This window comes from Drosophila obscura, unplaced genomic scaffold (assembly GCF_018151105.1).
Source record: "Drosophila obscura isolate BZ-5 IFL unplaced genomic scaffold, ASM1815110v1 contig_179, whole genome shotgun sequence".
Lineage (NCBI taxonomy): Eukaryota > Metazoa > Arthropoda > Insecta > Diptera > Drosophilidae > Drosophila > Drosophila obscura.
The window spans coordinates 2271162-2291693 of NW_024542766.1; the positions used below are offsets into that span (position 1 = coordinate 2271162).

The following is a 20532-nucleotide window of genomic DNA, read 5'->3' on the forward strand; positions in this document are numbered from 1 at the left end:
TCCAACTCTAAGATTAATATATACAAACTGTTGACTGTTCTCTGTTCTCAATCAATGTTAATTAACAATATCGTTTCGTTTGCTGCTGGCTCTACATTAGCTTAGCCCCCGCCACAAAACTCGAGCTATATATACTCGTGTGTGTATGTATATGGTATATGGTATATATACGTATGTTTTTGCATGTATGCTAGCAGACCTGGGTATATGTATAGGCTATATATATATATATATAACTATATAAATTTCGTGTATAATTTCTCTGGCTTTCTGTGTGTCTAAGTATATCCCCGTCCAGCTGCTATCGTAAATGGGAAAAATGCAAACTATTATCGTCTTACACGCGACAAAATGTACTTGGGTGGAGGCAAGCGCTGATAAGTGGAGAAGGGGGAAGGATATACATAATAGCAACACTATCAGCCTCAGCCTCAGCCTCAGCCCTAGACCCACTTTGGAGATATCGAAACGATATTTGTAGACCCAGATCTTGCCAGGATCGTTAGCACTCGTAAACCATACAACTGATGCCACTACATATCTAATGCCTAATACATCTCATTCTCATCCCAATCGACCGATTGCAGCACCAGTTTGTCGAGCTCCTTGGAGTCGCCGGAGCTGCTGTTCCGCCGTCGCCGCTTCCGCTGCAGATGCGCCCACTTCCGGTTCAACTGGGCCATTTGTGGGGTAGCGAACATGGCCGCCGCAGCGGCGCTCAGTTTTGTGGGTGTTATGGCGCTGCCTTTGGATGTGGATGTGGGCGTGGCACTGCCACCACCCGGACTCATGCTGAAGAACTCCCGATTGCCGAAGCGGAACCTGCGCGGTGGCGGCAGTGGCGGCGATAGAGCCGCCGCACTGTTGCAGGTCCTTCTCGCCAGTAGGTAGGGTGTGTCGTAGGGTGGCGGCGGTGTGATCATGGCCAGCGATGATGTATCCTCCAAATCATCATCGTCATCATCATCATCCACATCGTCGTCGTCGAAGTGGAATGTGGCATCGGAGCGGGCGTGGCGTTCGTAGAGCTCGTAGGAGGGCGTCTCTTCCACCGGTGACTGCGGCTGTATGGGCGTCACAGGCATCGACTTGGCATAGGTCTTGAAGATTGGGCTCTGATGATGCTGCTGCTGCTGGACGCGAGCGGCGACTGGGTGTGGCATAGGCGTGGGTATAGGCGTCGGCATGGGCGTTGGCGTGGGCGTGGGCATGGCCTGAATGAGGGGCATCGACTTGGTGTTGCATATCAATCAATCACGGTAAATGTAGCTGCAGTTCTTGGGGCTCTCCTGGGGGCTGGGACTGCTCGACGGTGGCGCCGGACTGGAGCTGCTGTTCGACATTACCGGCGACGAGCCGGAGCTGGAGTGCGGCTGCTGTTGTGCCTGCTGCTGCTGCTGCTGCTGTTGCTGTAATTGTGGCTGGGGGCTATTCGAGCGATGTTGAGTTACTGCAAAGGGGGAAAGCAAAACAAAATATTAAGATAAACATACAGATTTTATAGGTCAGATCAGTGGAGACAAGAGACAGACATACAGCCACACAGCCACAGAGATATGCTATGCTCGTATGTTTGTATGTACATTGTACAAGTGCTTGGGTGCATGTTGCATAGACACACAAAACACACACACACACACACACGCACAAATATTGAGGCTTGAATATTGGAATGGAATGGCAAACATCGAATCGAATATCTGTTGCAACATGCACATAAACACTCACACAGACAGCTACTACAGTTACAGAGCTAAGATATGTGGGCATAAAATAAATAATGATTTCATTTAGGGTTAAATAAATCCAAAAATTATATGGCATGGCACATGGATGTTTCAGTAGATCTAAATATCCAATTGAGGCGTCCAACCATTTCAAAGATCATTCAGAGAGCAAGAGAGAGAAAGTCACAGCGGTTAGAGAGAGAGAGAGGGTAGAGTGAAGGCACGTTCTGTGTGAGTGTATATGTGTGTGTGTGTCTCTCTGTGTGTGTGCGTGTGTTGGTAAAGATAACGGGCACCGAAAGAGTAGAGTAGAGAGGAGTAGAGTAGAGTAGAGTAGAGAGTAGAAACTTACCAATGCCATGACGGGGCGGCTGTCTTCTTGCGCGACCAAGACTTCTGTTTCGTGTGTTTGTGTTGTTTACAGCCTAGGGGTTGGAGTGTCATTTACTTTCTTATATATTCATATTCGTTATTCGTTAATCGTTAATCGCTATTCAGTTCGGAAAAGATATATATTCATATGTTTACAATGGAACAAAATATATAATTATAACAATAAAAAAAAACATATGCTTTAATTTGCTTTTTAATCTAAGGAAAAAAAAAAACGTTGCAGTCAATTTTTGTGGCTCTCAAATGTTGCAAGGCAAAGACAATTTCAATGTTCTATAATGTTTGGGGCTCTATTGGCTCCGAAATGATAAACTCTAAATGATTACTGAATATTCTCAATCCGATCTTCAAGCATTGCAACTTTTGATCTATTTTTTTTTGGCGATTTCTCAGGTGATCCAATCGGGTGGGGGTTTTTTTTTTTTAGTTGGCAAGCAATAAAATGAAATGTTCATGTAGCATAAAATTATATATCGAAATTAAAAGGTTACTAGAGTACATGTATCGTGGTTGGGGAGAGTAGTATTATTATTGCAGTTACATATGGTAGTTGTATGGTGGCTTGGATATATCGTATATATGTATATATCTAATGTGGACACGCTTGTTGAGCAGTTAATCATTGAAGAAGGATTCTTGGGTGTTTCTTTTGTTGTTGTTTTTTGGTTTTTGTTGGGAGCAGTCAAGAACGGCGCCCCATGCAGTAGAGTTCAAGCGATTCAAGTGTGTGTTTGGTAGACAGTTCTTAGAGTATATAGTATAGCGCTAAGTCCAACCCAAAGCATACACCCAGACACACACACCCTCAGGCACACAGAGATCAGATCAGACATGGGTTGGAGCAGGGAGAGGCGGCGCTGGACTGACAACGAAGCGAGTTGGGCGCGGGCTGGCTGACTGGACTGTACATTGACAACCATTGACTGATTAAGCTGATTCAACTGATTGATCGATTGAGAATTTCGTTTTTGGCATTCGCAAATATATATAATGTGGAACCAAAAGAAAACAGTGACTTAAGAGAGAGATTTAATAGAGAGAGAGAGAACAAACAACGAAATCTTCATCAACTTGGTGCCTACGGAACGGATCTATTCAAAAACGAACATAATGTATAACCAAACCAAACCAAAAACAAAAAAAAAACAGAGATCGAAACAAGATCGAAAGGTGAGCAAATTTGTTCAAAATGTTGAATATTATCAGAAATTACTTTTTGCCTAGCGAATTTCTGTTGAGCTCCATGTGACGAGAGCTTCCACATTGCAGCTTTTGAGCAGAATATTTGGAAACAAATTATTGAACGGGAAGTCAAACCGAAAAAAAAAATAAGTCCCCCAACCCGGCAACAAAAAATGGAAGACGGTAAACAAAAAAAAAGCCAAAAATATATATATAAAAAAAAACAAAGAAAACATATGAATAAAAAGTTGGGTGAAATAAATGAACTAAATTTGCTTTAGTTATGCATAAAGTATTTACCATATTTTGGGTAATTAGTCCCTGACTGGTTTCAGCCGCCCCACTCCCGTCTCAAAGGTAAACCTGATGAAAAAAGGGAAAAAGAAGAGAGAAAAGATAGAGATAGAGTTTTTGGTTTTTTGTTTTGGTTTTTGTTTTCTTTTTGAGGTATTTTCATGTTTGTTAAGTGTGCAGTCTGGCAGTCTGTTCTTTTGTGAGTTTTGAATAGTTTTCTTGTGAGAATAGTTCGATAGCATGAAGAAGTTAGTAACGATATAGAAAGTGTTTTTTCTCTGAGTTAGGAATATTAGCTATACAAAATGCTCAGACAGAGAGAGAGAGAGATAGAGTGAGCAAGAGAGAGCGAGGGGGCCTGCAAAGATCCAACCCAACTCAATTCGAACGATTGGTGTATTTCCAACTTGAAGACAATAACCCAAGAGATACGAAGAGATACATTAGATATAGGCAAAAGAAAGGAATGCTTGATGATGATTAACAGGGGGATTTTTTCCTATATATGATATATGTACATATATACACAGATGGCATATGATATTCTTAGTGGGGTTTAGGAATGGGTTAAATGATTTAAGTAAGCCCAAAAGAAGCAAACAATTGACAAAAATATAAACTCTAAATGGATGTTTATAATAAATATATAGATTTTAGACAGATTTCATAGGTGTTTCAATAAGTTTTAGTATACCCTGCCATGACTTACATTTATTTAATAAACTAAAAATAAACATTGATGTATGTACCTATGACAAAATAAGAAATAGACATGCAAATGGTACGACAAATAGTTAAACTAAAATAATGAAAATATGCAACATCAATCAATCAATCACAATTAGTAAGTGCAACATTTATGTGGATGATAGCTAAATGAAATGTATGTGCTTAAACACTCATATACTCATACACTCACACACATGAACAGTAGATGAATACAATACATACATACATACATCAAACACATAAGTACATATGTTGAAAAGTGAGTCTAAGAAATACACCAATCGACGAGTGTGCGGAGGAGAGTTCAATCAAATACAAGCGCACCACAAGGTATTCCGACTTAGACTTAGAGTTAGTTAAGTTAACTAATGTCAATAAATGTCAACAACATCGAAAGAGCGCAATTAGAGTTACGATTAGAGATTAGTAGTAGTTTTAGTAGTAGTTTTAGTTGTAGTTTTAGTTGTAGTTGTACGATACGATATAATCGCAAATGAAAACAATCAATCGCCACAGCCAGTTATGGTGTGAACAAACTTACCTTCTTGACGCTGCGTGTGGTCGAAAAGCCATCGCCGCGTCGATAGTTGTCACCCTGTTTTTGGGGGGGAGAGATGGAAATTACATATATACATACAGTACAGGGGATAATATACTCACCATCACCTGGTGGGAGCGCAACGTTCCAAAGTTGTCGCGTCCGCGATATGTCTGCTGTGTGTTGTAGCCGTCCGGCTGGAATTGGAAGAGCGTCTCCGAGTTGGGTCCCTGGTGCATCTGATGCATGGGCGGCTTGCGCAGCGTATTCTTCGGCGAGTGCATCTTATTCTGCGGCGGTGGCTGTGGCAGCAGCACTGGCTCCGCATAGGTCACCTCCTCCACCTGGGGCAGCAGCTTCGGCTCCTGTTGTATGCGGCACGACGATGGGAAACTGCTGGGGTGGGGGGAAAAATCGCAAAAGTACTCAGTGATAAGTGTATAATGGATAAGCGGACTGCTCACTCACCTATTGACATTCTGACGCTGCTCAAAGTACTCGTACTCCGTGTCCGGATACGGCAGATTGTCGTCCTCGTCCTTGTGGCAACGCCTGCCGCAGAAGTAGCCTGTAAAGAAGCCCACCAGCAGCGAGAATATCGATCCGGCCAGCACGGCCATCACCAGGGTCTCCACCGTGTACTGGGCATTGATAATGTCTGCGGAAATTTGAGGGCCTTTGATTATTTTGCATGTGGATAATATTTCGGTTCGTTTTGCATCGATACAGTGTGTGCATTTAATTAAAACATTTAACAAACATTTCACAACAACAACATATATATTGTATAGATTGGTTTTGTTTGTTGTGTTTGGGTGTCGGGTGGTTTCAGGTGGTTTCAGGTGGGGCGGTTTCAGTGTGTGGGATTAAATGGAAGATGATCCATCATTAACGAGTATTGCAACGACATCAATAAACATCCAAACATCGAATTTAGAACGCACGTTATAAGGAAATTGTTTTCGGTAAACAGATGAAATTATACGAAAAAAAGAAACAAGAAGAACATTGAATAAGAATTGTTAATATAATTGTACAACAACATCAACACATGGTATATTAATATTTGAGTATATACATATACACACACACATATACATATATATGGGTATAATTAGTTATAATTAAGCATTCAAAAGAAAAATAAATTAATAGAAGTTTAGGGGATTGGATCCCAAAGAGAACTCCATATTTCCTGCAAAGGAATGACTACACATATAAATATGCATAAATAAACCCTGCATATTCCTTCAGTATTTCTTTATTAAGCAGACAATTATGCCCACAAGACTGAGCATTTTTCAATGCAAGTTTCCAGGTACAAGTTCACTTATCTCGTGGTTAACCATTCGAAAGCTGACTTCAACAGCTAAACAGAAAATATACACGAGTGCATTCGCATTTGCCGCGTGAAATAAAGTGCATGGGGAACATTTAGGATTCAAATTGAATAGCATAAAGTGGCAATAAGCCAACGGAGGAGTCAGGGGAATCCAGGCAAAATGAAATTGTGATTTGCAACAGAAGACAACAGGCGAGGGGTGCGGGCTTCCAGGGCGGGATACAGGTTAGCGCAGGTACACAGATACAGAGAGATAGCAGAGAGAGAGAGAGATAGCTAAGAGAGGGGGCCAGAGAAAGGGAGCTCCAGCCCAGCCCAGCACAGCTCAGCTCAGCCCCAGGAAGAGTGACAAGCAAGTACGTGCATTATACAAAAAACGAACAGCAAAATATGGCAACAAAAAGATGAGCACAGAGAAAGAGAGAGAGAGGAAAAAGTTAAAACGTTTAGATAAATCACCTTCAAAGTTCTTATCAATATTGTCGATGATTTCCTGATCCTTGCTCTGACGCCGCGAATCCAATAAGTCCATGTCATTCCGGAAACCCTTCTGTTCGCCCACATTGGCATCCTTTGAATTGATTTTGCCTAGTTTGGGAGAGGGGAAAAAACAGAGAAGAGTTTAATTTCGCATTCGATGGAACGGCCGAGACACTGCTTGCCACTGGGGACTGGGACTCACCTGAGGGACAGGCCGCATGCTGGCCAGTGGACACATTCTGATAGAAATAGTTCTCCTCCAGCCAACGTGGTGCGCCATGGGAGCGACACTTGCCGGCAATTTTGTCCCAGGCACAGTAAGGATCCTGCAAGGCGACGCACTCGCTGCAGAATGGGGAGAAGATGGAGTTGGAAACCGTGTAAGTGGAGCGGTGCATAAATATATTGCAAAAATTGTGAAATGCGCAGCACATTGGGGGGCAGTCAAGTGGCCAGACAGGCGCACGACATGCCATGAAAGTCACGCAAATTGTTACATGATAATAAAAATGCCAGCCAGTCTGTCTCTATACTCTGGCATGCAGGCAGACCCACCTGCAGCTGGTGATTTTGTCGTTGTGACAGCGATGCAATTGTATGGCTATCACCTGACTGTCTGTCACAATTATCAATTTGCCATCGTCATAGCTGCCATCCTTGGGTTGATCTGTGAAAGAAGCCAGTATTAGCTAGAGTTTGCTTTGGACTCCATGGATTCCACTTACCGTATTGCATGGTGCGCACTATTTCCAGATTCCGTATCGGTTCGCTTTTGGTCAGCACATCGATCTCCTCGATGACCACGGAGGTAACCTTGTCAGCGGAATCTGCCGATTCGGCATTCACCGACTTGATGATCTTGCCATGATCTATACAGTGGATAAAGTGAATGAATTTTCAATGATTTTGCAATGATTCAATGATTTACTCACCTGTGCCAACGAATATGACATCGTATGTCTTGCCGCCGGGAGTTTTGATCTGCGCATCGACAGCGATTTGGGTGAAGCGATAACTGCAAGAACGAGCATTATTATAGTATCTATCAGAGACGTAATTAAATTTTGCAGCTGTCAGGGGTATTCGATTTCATTTAGATCTAGCAGATCTCCCTTTTTCTGTCGCTACTTCTGGTTTTTTTATTGTACACAACGAGGAATGTCAATGGATATTTTCTTTATTTATTTTCTCTCTCTTTATTTTGCAACATTGTTTTCGTCTGTTCTGTTCGGTTCTGTTCCACTGACAATGGACGGGATGGATGGATGTCTGTCATTTTGGTTAGATGTCCATTAATAATGGACAGACGCCAAAATGGTCGCTGGCTGTTGTCCGCTGACAAAAGCTACGAGAAACAGAATGCCAGAAAGCCACAGACACAGACACAGCCACAGCCACAGCTACTCGCACAACTGCAACGACACTGTGGCAGTTACACCAACACAGTTACAGATACAGATACACAGACAGACAGACGGAAAAACATTGTCGTTGGACAAGAGGCAAACAATTTGTATGTGTATTTATATGTAACAAAAATATATTCGCAGTAACTGAAACAGCAGCACACACACAAGTAGAAAATAAAAACGAAAACGAAAATTCTCTCTCTCTCTCTCTGATTTAACCACAAAAACGTGAATGTCTCCGCTAGTTGCTGCAACATTTGTGGCCTGGCCCCCATGTCTATTGTTGCTGTCATGCCGCCGCCTGGCCTGCCTCGATTTAAATGCAAATGTCCAGCTGCACAACTGGCAGAAAGGACAAGGACTAGAGCTGTCCCTACCCCGATGGCTTTTGCTTTTTATTGTTAATTAACTAATCTCTCTGTGTGTGTTTTTTTTTGCTCAACTAAAGTTTAAAGCTTTCGCCAACTGCCATGTGTGACGTTTCTCAATTTAAATTTGGAGTTCAATTATTTATGTAACATAAATTTTACTTTGCAAATGAATAAATAAAACACTGATGGTTAAATACTATTGAAATAAAGGGCGTTTTAAATAGTAAACTCCATTAAAATTTTAAACTAAAATGGAAGACAGAACAGAGCCAGAATAATGTCCAGGAACAAAGCTCCTATGCCCAGAAAAATTAGAAAAATTAAAGGCCAAAGGGCCACGCCAATACAGTGTGGAATGGAATGTATGCAAAATAAATACACAGATATTCCAAGTAACAAAATAGAAAACGGGAAAACTGTTTAAAGAGGGGGGTGGAGGGGGGCGGACTGACTCTTTGTAGGGTCGTCTGTGATCCAAGTCAGGGCCAGAAACATGTCCAGCTTCGGGTCAAAGTCCAGAGTCCGGGGGCAATTGAAACTTGCAAAAATGTTGCCAACTTTTTGCAACGCTCGGATGGGTTTTTGGAGGGCGACGATGACAGTAACAACAAGTTGGGTATAGGGCCAGGGACAGACAAAGCAGAAAGGAAGTTAACCTTCCTCCCCAAATACCCGACGCCGCCTCCGCCGCCTGAGGTGGGTCTGCCGTTGCTGCCGTTGCCTGGCGATAAGAACGGCGAGACACGATAAGGCTGGACAGGGCATCCGCATGAGGGGGAAGAGAAGCTTTTGGAGACACGGGATATGGTCAGCCAGCTGCCAGAAATCAGTTGAATATGGGATACTTCCGGTCCAAGTCAGGAAGCAATTTGCAACAGAGCCAAAGCTGCCAACTTGCTGAAACATTCAACTTTTCCTGAGATGCTACAACTTTCAACTTGCGGCAAACTTTTCTGCTACAACCCCACACCAACCACTCCCCTCACAGCATGCAAATCCTCCTGCTTTGTGTGCTGTCTGTGTCCCTTCCAATGTTCTTTCTTTCTTTCTATCCAAGATTTATATTTATGCCACGCCCCTGCTGCATGGACAGCCCTCGAAGAGCGGAAGTGGTCGCCCTCAGCCAAACGATTCTCCTCGCTCTGGCCACAAATGAAATTATAATAAATTTCTGTCTCTCGACAAAATGCCATACGCAACATTTTTGGGCAATTTTTGATTTGATTTTGTCATTTGTGTTCAATATAAATAGTCAGTCCCCCGCATCGCCCTGCCGCAATCTTTGCACCTCGTTGTGACGTCGCTTTGCGGTTGTCTCGTTTGGGTTTTCATTTGGTATTTGCAATCATTTATTGGAATTGTTAAAATTTAAATGCCAAATATGATAAATGAAATTGTTGGTTTTGTTCTTGAGGGCTACGACCTGGCCAAATGGCCAAATAAAGCTGCTGCAGATGTGCCAGAAAGTGAAGAAAGTTCAAGGTGAAAAGTAGTCAAAAGCCAATAAATGAAAAAGAGTATTGTATTTTTCGTAGATGCCGGTTTGGTCTTTGGATAAAGTGTCGCCAATTTATTTATGAATTTATTGCAAAGTGAATAATTACCGAAATAAATAAATCAAATGAAAAATATCTGCTTCAAAAATGTGTTTTAATTTTTGTATTTACTGCAAATGTGTTTCGCAGCTACCAAACATCTTTTTAGCATGGATCTGCAAGATGCTGTAACGAAAGTGCCAATCAACTAGGCCTTGAATATATTGAATATATTAGGTTCACGTTTCATAGAGATTTCCAGCATTAAATGGGAATTTAATTCAAAATGTGGGTTAGCAGGAAGCTGGCGAGGAAATGCGCCAGTGGTAACACTCCCCCGCCCTCTTCCATATAAAAATAGTTGAGCCAACGAAAAAAAAAGAAAGGAAAATGTTCCAAGTAACTTTTGCACATTTTTATGCAATTGAATTGAGTCTTGGGTCTTGATTAAATTCTGATGCATGCCCGTCTCTGGTCTCTGGCATCCCACAGCATCGCATCGCATCCCATCCGTTGCCGGCCTCAGACCCGAAATGCAATGATTCAGTTGCAGAAAGTGGCCATTCTGCTCTCCACGGCACCACTGGGCGGCCACTCCCACCCCCCCAAGCCAAGCCACCCACTGGCACACCACTTGTCCCACTCTATCCACTCACTGCACCCTTTTTGCCCTGTGCATTTGTTGTGGTGTGCTCATGTGGCACACGAATGGGTATGCGAATGGGAATGAGTATGAGTATGGCAATGAGAATGGGTATGGGGATAAGGATGTGGATGTGGATGTGGCTGTGGCTGTGGATGTGGAGGAGGTAGTAGTCGGCAGTCTGCGTTGTTGCTACGTGTTCCATATTTCATTCTAATTTATTCAGTTGTGCATACATATTTTCGTTACGGGTTGCCTCCTCGGCGCATCCATGCATTTCCTTCTGGCTGGTTCGGTTCGTTTGCTTCAAACTATCGCTTCACTGCAGCAGTCCAGGCCAGGCCCGGCCAGGCCAGGCCAGGACAGAGCCACCAGCACGAGGAGCAGCAGCTTGCTGCCACTCTGCTCCACCTGTACCGCACCCCACACCCCACCCCACACCACTCCACTCTCGGTCGAGGGGCTGCTGCTCAGTGGCTCGCTTATGATTTACCCTCTTTAAAGTTTTACCACTTTTACCGCCCCCACAACACACACATCTCGACAGTGCTTCGTAATTGTGGCTCAATTACATGGAAAAGTTGCCAAATTGAATTTTTAAATTCTATTCCCCATCTGCCTGCCATCTCGCTTGGCACAATCTTTCCAAATAATTTATGGGAGCGAACCAACATCCACTCTCACCTCGCATACTGAGTCATGTGGCGGTGCTGCCCCTCCACATGGCCTCTTTCCACTGCGTCCTTAAGTTCAGATTGTTATAGTTTACGGTTATATGCTCTGGCTAACACCTTTAGCCAATTTCCATTTCGTGAGTGCATGTGGATGAGGGATGAGGGTGCGGATGCGGATGCGGAACAGGTGCTGAAACATTGAAGTATGAACCGAGTGCAACCTGTGCATATGCTGCAAGTGCCTTAGGTGCAACGAGAGAGCTGTCCGCAAAGCTGTATCAAATTCATATTAAAACCAATTGGATTTTGAAGATTGCTTTCACTTTGATTTAAATAAGTAATACGAGTATTTGGCAGCTCGAAGCTTGGATGCTTCCTCTAAACTTTTTTTGTCGAGATCTTATAGTAAGTCAGAACAGAGTAAACTCTTCTTACATTTACCGCAGAGACTACTCTCTCATTTCCACAAAAAATGAAGCTAAGTGTATCATTATATATCCTCCCCAATTAGCGACGTCACGTATTCAAATGCACAACTATGGTGCAGTTTTTCCCGCACTTTAAACGCTGCCAAATAATTTGTACACTGCCGCAGCATTATTCCAGCTCGGACGGAGCTCCCTTGGTCCTTTTTTTTTTGGACCCTTGCCAACCACCGGAAACGGATGTAACGGAGTAACGAAATAAAGATGAGCCAAAAGCAGAGTGACTCTGCTGCATGGCTCTGCTGTTTGATTGTACTCACATTGTGCTCGTCCGGACCAGAATCGGTTGACCGAAAAACGCCGGCACATTCTCGTCCATTAGCGAATGTGTTTTGATGAAATTTAATGTCGGATCCGGAAGCGTTCGTGAATCGTTGTGACAGGAGCCGGGGCGCGGTTCGGGGACCTAAAATAAATACGAACAGCAAATGGAAAGCGAATGAGATACATGAAATAAATAAGGCTAAATAAAATATTAGTCAGCGATGGGGTATGGGGTTTAGTTACTGGTTTTTTTCCGCATGTGATTACTCTTTTTTATGACCCTTTTTTTAGGGTATTCAGATAATCTTGTACTTGTACTTTTTAAGCTAATAAATTCCCATTAATGTCTAAATTCAAATATATTTCTTTAATGTTTTTCTTAAACCTCAAAATATTTCCCTAAACATTTATGTTCAAGCCGACACCAAATGAGCTTTGCATATAGATTTATGCTGCTGCTGAAGTTTTTTGCTCGAACCTTTGGCTTGATCTTTCCCCATAATTTCCTTCCCTTGAGCACTCGCCTGACCGCACACAACTCACAGAATAAAAGCCGGAAGAAAAGCCCCCAAATCGATGGCGACATGTGCAGTCAAGTCATCTGGCCCGAAATTGGCAAAAGCATTTCGAGATGCAAATGCAAATGCAAATTTTGATGCCAAACGAAAAATACATTTGCCTTGAAGCAATTTTTATGGCATGCTCGGCCATAAGTCATAAATTTTAGCATGGCAACAGCTGCGTCCAAGTGCGGTCACAAGGCCCCCAACTTGTGTGCTTGGAAGCTAAGTATACCCAAAGTTATTGTTGGCCTGAAAGCACTCACTCACCTTGGCATTGTTTACCGGCAGCCAGTTGGAGCCGATGCCGCTCTGCTCCTTGAACTGGCCCTCAAAGGTATCCGCTATGTCCTACGGATAGCATGCAAAAACGAATTCATTCAATATTTTGTACCGCTCCAAGACTCACTCCAAATGGGTTCACTCACCTGCAGGGCAAAGGCACACACAGCTGAGCCGGGTATGGAGTTGGCGGGCGTATTGAAGACTCCGTAGATTAGTTTGGAGCTCATCGAACCATACTCTCCCGCCACCAGATTGCTGGCCGATTCTAAGCATGCGAAATATAATGAAATTTAATATTATAATAATACTCTGTTGTGTCTCTCTTTTTTAATGGGAAAACTCACGTATTTCATTGAAGTAGAAGGGATAATCGCCCGGTATGGAGCAATTCAGGCGCGACTTGAGGAACGATGTCCAGCGATTGCGGAACCGATGCGGTCCACCCTTATCCCATTTACAGACGCGCGCCACACGCGAATAAATCGCCTGAAAATCGAATGAAAATATAAATATTATATCTGGGTAGAGTGGGTGTGTGGGTAGACAATCTGCGGACCACAAACAATGGTTTTTCGTTGGCCAAACATCAGCAACAGAATGTGTTCTCTCCGTTGATTGCCTTTGTTTTGCGGCGGCTGTTGTCTAAGCTGATTGGGCGAAAACTGGAATGAATGGAAAAACTCACCTTGCCACAGTTGATGAACTCCACGGCTGTCTCCCGAAAGAAGAAATAGACAAAGTCTCCCTGCGTGAATGAGCTCACAAAGTTCGGGGCTAAAAATTGTAAAAAAAAAAAAAAGAAAAAGTTTAGTCATTAAATGCATTTATAGTTCTGCTCCTTCGGATTGTTGTAAACATTTTTATCGCTGACAGTTTTCGATTTTCATGAATTTATGGGACGCGTGCTTTTCCCCCCACCGATGAAGGCTCCTACATGGCTCCGATGGTATTTGATATCAGATTCAGTGAAGGGGCATTAAGTTTATGTTGGGCCATGAACATGTGAATGTGAATGGATTCATTTCGTGGTACGTATTAAGGCACGATTAGGGACAAGTGAAGCTTGACTACGTAATGAATATTTCGGGAATAAGTGGGTCATTCGGTTGTACATGTTCCAAGAAGTCAAATTAAATGGCGGAGCACACCGCAAATATACCCATTGGCTGCTCTTGACTTTAAATTGCGAATATATATATCTAGAATAAGGTTACGGATAACGATAAATATAAATATAAATATTTCGACTCTGTCACTGGACACTATGATATATTCACAGCCATCACGAGCAGCCAGCAGGCGGGCCTCATCTCACACCCCTTCGTGCAGCAACCACATAAATTATGAACCCTGACGAACGGACAGCAGGAAGGACAGACGGGGGGGCCATGGTAAATGACAGTCGAACGTGCCAATGTCTATTCAGATTCAGTTAATGGAAGCTGTGCATGGCAAAGCGAGCGAGCGAGAGAGCGAGCGAGAAACCGAGCAGGTCCTTGAAATATGCAAAAGGCAATCGCACGCAATCGCCATATGACAGCAGGCGGGCAGGACAAGAGGACAGGCCATGAGCAGAGGCCACTGACAATGAGAGGCGGTACGGGGACGGACCTCTCAGATGCAACCGGAAATGGAATGGGAATGGGGGGGGGGAATGACTGAAGCGAACGCGTAGAGGCATTATCATGACAGTCTTGACGTTTTCAATTATGAGAAGTGGTTACAACTTACCGTTGAGACTGAGGCTGTCGTACTGCTCGGTCTGCAGTGGCTCTCGATAGATAATGGGATCACTGCCGCTGAAATCGGCCACCGTGCCCGAATAAAGTTCATTATCTGCCAAGCAAGAGAAGAATAATATTGATTAGTAAAATATCACACATAAAATTATTAGAAATAGAGTAAACAATTGATGAACTAATAATAAATAATGCGAGTATTTTCCAAGGCAAAACTAAAACCAGAAATAAAGTTAAACCAACAGCAAACCAAAAAAAGAAAGAAAAAACTTTAAATGAAAGCATTTATTATCCATTTTGCAAACACTTTTCAGTGGCATTATTTGAAAATAAATTTCAATTATGTGTCACATTCTGTTAACTGCATAAAAACAAACACGATTTTCCTTTGAATTTTGTGCCATGGAATTATTTATGCAGAGCATTTGAATGCCCTGTTGTTGTGTTGTTTGTTCTTGGCGAAATGGAAAACACATTAGAAATATGTCTCATGCAATTTTCATCAATTGCTGATTGTCTGGGACAAATCATTACACATACTCGTAGGCCCCTGCGCTGCCCTGCGCTGCCCTGTTGGCCCTGGCCGAATGTGCGCGCCAAATTCCATTAAGCTAAACGACAGGAACAACGAGGGAAAACTTTTCGACAAGCCTCGAGACCTCGGTCTCGGTATCGGTATCGGACGGAGGCCCCTGCGGCCCCAGCGAAGATAAATGAGATTTTCTTTTTCTGGGAATTCCTTTTTTTGTTTTTTTGTTTTTTGTTGTTTTTGTTGTTTTGTTTTGATTTTCGTTTGTGCAGCGAATTGGCTTGGGCTTGGGCATGGGCATGTCGCCGGCTCTCTGGCTTTGGCTTGTCCATTGTCGGAGCTTCAATAGCATGAACACAAGAAGGAAATATGGAAAAACAGGAGCAGCAACAACATTGCAAACGGAAATGCCGAGCGCCCGTTTATTGTCTGGCCGGAAATGGCTTTGCCGTCGGCCTCCAAAAACTCAACCAACCAACCGCCCACCACCCCCTTCCAGTCTATACATTACCCAAACACAGACTCTGGCGATTCGAATGCAATCATCGATTGCTCTGCGGGGATGTCTGATCCCCACAGTCCACTCCGCTCGCACTCAGGCCACTTTAGGGCCCAGGCAGCAGAGTCCCGACAAAGTGCCGCATTATCCATGCATCTTCCAAGATACAGGCACCAGACTCAGACAGACTCAGGGGCAGGCAGCATTCGGCGGACTGCCAGATAGCTGATCAAGGGACAGGGCGGGGTCTCAACTTTGTTCGGTATAACAAGTATTTTATTTATTTACATATAATTCATTCTATGGCTGCAGCACGAGAGAAAGCCAACTGCAGATGGCTTTATCTTTTTAATTTATCAAAATTGTGATTGCGAGACGGAAGGAGTCAGCCTGTCAGACGCACACACACACGGAGATATGCAGACATAGCGAAAGTTGTACAATGTTTTATTTGTTTAGTTTATTTATGTAGTTATTTCTAATAAAATAAGAAAAAAAAGAAAAAAAAAAGATTTTCACATCTCTCCCCGACGGGGAATTGAACCCCGGTCTCCCGCGTGACAGGCGGGGATACTGACCACTATACTATCGAGGATGTTGATCCAAGCACGACAAACTAGTGATGTTATGATTGAGCAATGGCTGTGGCATAGCACATATCTAATGCTAAAGTATGTAAGGCTTTATCTAAACGAATTAGAATTAGAATTTATAATTCGAAAAACAAAATAAGCTCACATTTATACTAACTAAGTACCGGGTATAGAGGAAGAGGTGCCTCGCAACGTCCCCCCTCGTTAATATAATATTTCTGTTTAAATATATTTTTGGAACTTGAAAAATATCGAAATCCCAGCAAGGGTGGCTGGCCTCATTTTCAATAGAATTTCATGTGGCATGCAAATTTCAACAACAGGCACATGGGCGTGGCTGCTTTTCCATCACCAAACAAAAAATCGAATAGAAAACGAAAATTACGTGACAAGAAAGCGTGGGGGGTAGCGCAGGGTAGGGGTAGGCGCAAAAACAACATTAAATCAATAAAAAGCCACATTAAAAGCACGAGTCTGCAACAAATTAATTTCGGTGCCACCCACCAAGCCCCCCACCCATCCCCGTTTGGGCCATTACAGCCCATCCCCCTGGAGCTATTGCTGCAGGCGAGTGCTTAAATTAAGAGGCTGTAAAAGTCACGCGGTGAGTGAAAAGTAAAGTCGGCTCGTGTCCGGGAAAAACAGCCAAGAATCCGCTGCGAGGCACTCGACAAACGAAAACGACTTCAAGGGTAGGGGAGGGGCAGCACCATTTTGGGGGACGGTGTGGGAGTTGGCACAAACGGGGGACAGGTGATGCTAACGGCCAATAAAACCATTTCCAAAGTTAGGGAAGCTTGCAGAGAATTAAATCAAAATCTTTAATTTTAAATATTACATTTTTAAATATTTTTTAGAAGAATGTTTTAGTTGCGCGTTGAAAATATTTTATTTATCGATTTTCTTGGAAAATTGTATTGTTTTTTATTTTTTATTTAACCAGGAATTACCCTAGGAATTGATCCATATTTATGGATATATATTTGAACAGCTTATATCACTTTTAGATGTCCATTTGTTTATTGGCATTTGTAAATCCATTTTTAAATTAGAAAAATATATTTAAATTCCATATTTCTTTATCTCCTCATGTAGAGAGCCTTTCAAATTATTCCACAGTGCAGAAGGAAGGACAACAACAACTGCAACAGCATAAAGTAAATATTTACTTCATCTCCTGCAACAGCTGTCATTTAATCTAAGAATGAATGCAAACTATTCCATCTATCACTTTTTAAAGATATCAAACGGTGCACAAACGGCGCACAAACGGTGGGAAAAACGCAGCTGAATGGCAGGTGATTAACACAGAGAATGCAATTAGCATAGCGACCGAAAGTTGTCATTGCTATAGCTTTATTTTAGGTTACTCTTTCTCTATTTTTTCTCCTTGGCTAACAAGCTGCACAATGGACGAACCCTACCTACCCCCCAACTATGCCCAACTATCCCCCACTAGCCACTTGCTCAGTTGCAGGTACACATGGCCAGGACTCGACTCAGTAGCAGTCAACCCGTCCGTCGCTTGTCACAACATCGACAGGGACACGGAAAAGTGGCTGCTGCCACCTTTGGCCTTCGCTGTGTGGCGCCTCCGTGCACGTTGCATCTAATTGGTTTTTGTTTGTGTGTGTGTCTCTTTCTTTTTTCTCTGGTGTCCTTCTCTCGCTCTTTCCTTTTGCCCCTGCCACTCTTTACCCGTTCCCCCTTGCCGCTTTCCTCTATCGTTTGCTCTGCCTGTCTGTCGGTCTCCTTCTCGTCATTGTTTCGTGCAGCGACGTTTGCTTTTACTGTTTGCTCATTATAACGCCAGGTTACCTGACGACCCGACGACCCAAACGTCCAACGAACAGCGGCGCAACGGCCAGATAGTGCTGCACAGCTCTCACCGAGAGACCTGCGAGAACTGAGAGAAGTTTTCCGCATTGCAGCAATTGCCGGGACTTAACTCATTTTAAATGACAATCTAGCGTGCAAAAATTATGCACCTACCATCCAACCATTCCTCGACTTTTCTTGGGACTCCACTCACCGTACCCTTATCCTGCTCCTTCTGCTGGAGCCTCTCTATGCACTCAGCCCTCAGAGCAAGTCTACCAGTAAGCCACGCTGCAAGCATAAAGTCTGTGCCTCTGTGTGGCATAAAGTTCGATAAACTCTTTAAGTGACTTACTCATAATCGATTTTCACAACAACGTACGAAACGGAACGGAAAACGCTCTTTAGAATGACGAGAACAAGGCGTAATGAAAGTTCATCGCGTTGACTGCGGCAATTTGCATATTTTTGCATGTTTTATTATGCGGCAGACAACACACACACACACACACACACACGCTAATACATAAATTACACTCATTTTCAATGACAGGAGGACTCACGGAATGGTTAGGGACAGACGTTGCACCCGGGAGAGCTCCACCAGCGTGGATCAGGCAGTCAGGCAGTCAGCCAGGAAGGCAGGAAGGCGTAACTTTATTACATTGCCCGGCCGCTCATGTCCGCTTTTGCTCGGAACGTTGCGTTTTAAATATTTGATATCCAAACACACACACACACACGAACATATTTATAATTTTTTCTTTTTTTATTTTTCTTCCACTTTCAGGGCCAACAGAGGCCCATTGTTTTGCAGGCCTGGCAGTGCCAGGGTTGTGTGTTCTGTTCTGTACGGCAAAAGCCCTCATTTCAATAGCTCGCTTAGGAATAATTACACATAAACTTGTTGTACTCGTATATTCAGCCATGCATATGCGCCGCTCCATGCATTAGCTATTATAATTCCCATAAAGCGACGCGACGGAGGGGTGCAGCCATCATTGCACACGACTTAATTGCTTCATTTGCTTGAAATTGCCAAGGAATTTCGGAGCTTTGCGTATGTACGGGTATGCGTGCAAATATTAATATTATTAGCGGCTCCATTCTGTGGCTACATTCCATATGAATATTTGTTTGCTCATTGCTTTATATTAACCGATCAAAAAAAGAGTTATTTTCCATGAGTTGCCTGCAAAGTCTTAGCAGCTTTCTCTTCTTTATGTTTTTTGTGTGCCCTACGATTTTGCATTGCAAGTAGTTGTCCCAGAGTTTATCCTTGAAGTTGAGCACAGCAGAGAGTTAGAGGCAAAGAGCTGGAGATATGGAGATTTTAAAGTAGAGTTTTTGGCCTATTAATTAGCATAATTACAGCCAAGCCATGTGGCTTTAGCTGTGGCTGACCTAGTTCGATGGCAGGGCAGATCACATCTTAAGTCACACAATTCAACCCGCCCATCCATGCCCGCCCATTCGAACGGAGAGAGTCAAGTCAAGGCTTTAATTACATTCGCTGGCAGAGGGCCCACATTCAAGCACATTTTCTTGGCCATTTTTGTGCGTGTGTGTGTGTGTGTGTGTGTGTGTGTGTGTTATCAATTTTTGGCTGTAATTACATTTCACTTGTACTCTAACTCTGATAGAAATGCAGCACAGACCAGAGAGCGAAACTCCATGTGGAGGGAAGAAATCGAATGAAAAGTTTTTGGCAACATGTGTCCTCCTCCCCCAAAGACAGAGCAGTAGGAAGGCCAAGAAGGCAGGCAGGCAGATCCACAATTCGTTTGCTCGACTTTCCGTATTCTTTTGGGTTTTATTGTGCCATTTTCTAGGCAGCTTTCCCTCTGCTGCTGCTTCTGCTGCTGCTTTTGATTGTTCTTGTTCTCGTTCTCATTCTCGTTGGCTTTGGGATTTTGCAAATTTTGCAATTAGCTTAATTTGGTTTTTATTGGCGCACCACAATTATCAGCTGTTGGCTCGCTCCACTCCACTCCACTCCACTGCAGTCTTCGCTCTCGACTCACGAGTCTCTCCACTCCAAAGGGGCCAAATGAGTTTGACTTTCCCCCCTCCAAGGCGCATTTGCATCTCTGCATCTCTGCATCTGTGTGAATCTGGCAGGGCGCTTAGAAATGATCAAATTAAAAGTTAATGTCTTTCTTGTCGTTGCCCCAAATGGATATTCAAGTAATGGTCTTTGGCCAAGGCAGCTTGCCAATGGCCCTCTTTTTGGGATTTGGCTAAGAAAGTTGCGCCAAATGGCTCAGAGAAGCTCTCTCTCTCCCTCTGCTTGGCTCTGCCCAGACAAGTGGCCGACTGGGACTACGACGAGTGGATTCAATGCATTCAAAGAAGCATTTCACTCTGAGCAGCCAATTCAGGCTGAAATCGTCTCAAGACTGGCACTGGAACTGGCACTGGGACTGGGACTGGGCGTAATTAT

General features: G+C 43.4%; 2 protein-coding genes and 1 non-coding gene across 7 annotated transcripts in view; all 3 read right to left on the reverse strand.

Moving 5' to 3' along the window:
- Positions 1-431: 431 nt before the first annotated feature.
- On the reverse strand, positions 432-1229 carry LOC111075427 (actin cytoskeleton-regulatory complex protein PAN1-like). Its single transcript, XM_022368722.2, has one exon. The coding sequence runs from the start codon at positions 1227-1229 to the stop codon at positions 549-551; it is 681 nt and encodes a 226-aa protein (XP_022224414.2). The 3' UTR covers positions 432-548.
- A 21-nt stretch (positions 1230-1250) lies between these two features.
- Positions 1251-20532, reverse strand: part of LOC111075423 (semaphorin-1A) — a 126843-nt gene continuing 107561 nt past the window's right edge. Inside the window, exons 5-21 of one of the 5 annotated variants that reach the window (XR_002607951.2) lie at positions 14643-14747; positions 13597-13685; positions 13256-13397; positions 13055-13176; positions 12897-12977; positions 12063-12208; positions 7618-7700; positions 7411-7554; positions 7241-7352; positions 6888-7030; positions 6665-6793; positions 5332-5539; positions 4986-5259; positions 4867-4920; positions 3603-3665; positions 2080-2152; positions 1431-1450 (exon numbers count right to left, since the gene is read on the reverse strand). Coding sequence is in view for 4 of the 5 variants with exons in the window: in XM_022368714.2 (XP_022224406.1) it covers positions 1251-1450; positions 2080-2152; positions 4867-4920; positions 4986-5259; positions 5332-5539; positions 6665-6793; positions 6888-7030; positions 7241-7352; positions 7411-7554; positions 7618-7700; positions 12063-12208; positions 12897-12977; positions 13055-13176; positions 13256-13397; positions 13597-13685; positions 14643-14747 (2105 nt within the window). In the remaining variant the exon portion in view is untranslated. Of the gene's footprint in view, positions 1451-2079; positions 2153-3602; positions 3666-4866; positions 4921-4985; positions 5260-5331; positions 5540-6664; positions 6794-6887; positions 7031-7240; positions 7353-7410; positions 7555-7617; positions 7701-12062; positions 12209-12896; positions 12978-13054; positions 13177-13255; positions 13398-13596; positions 13686-14642; positions 14748-20532 lie in introns of all 5 variants that reach the window. The other 4 variants (XM_022368717.2, XM_022368715.2, XM_022368714.2 and 1 more) reach the window with 4 other exon arrangements.
- Positions 16202-16273, reverse strand: Trnad-guc. The gene has a single exon. It is a non-coding gene; the product is annotated as a tRNA-Asp (tRNA).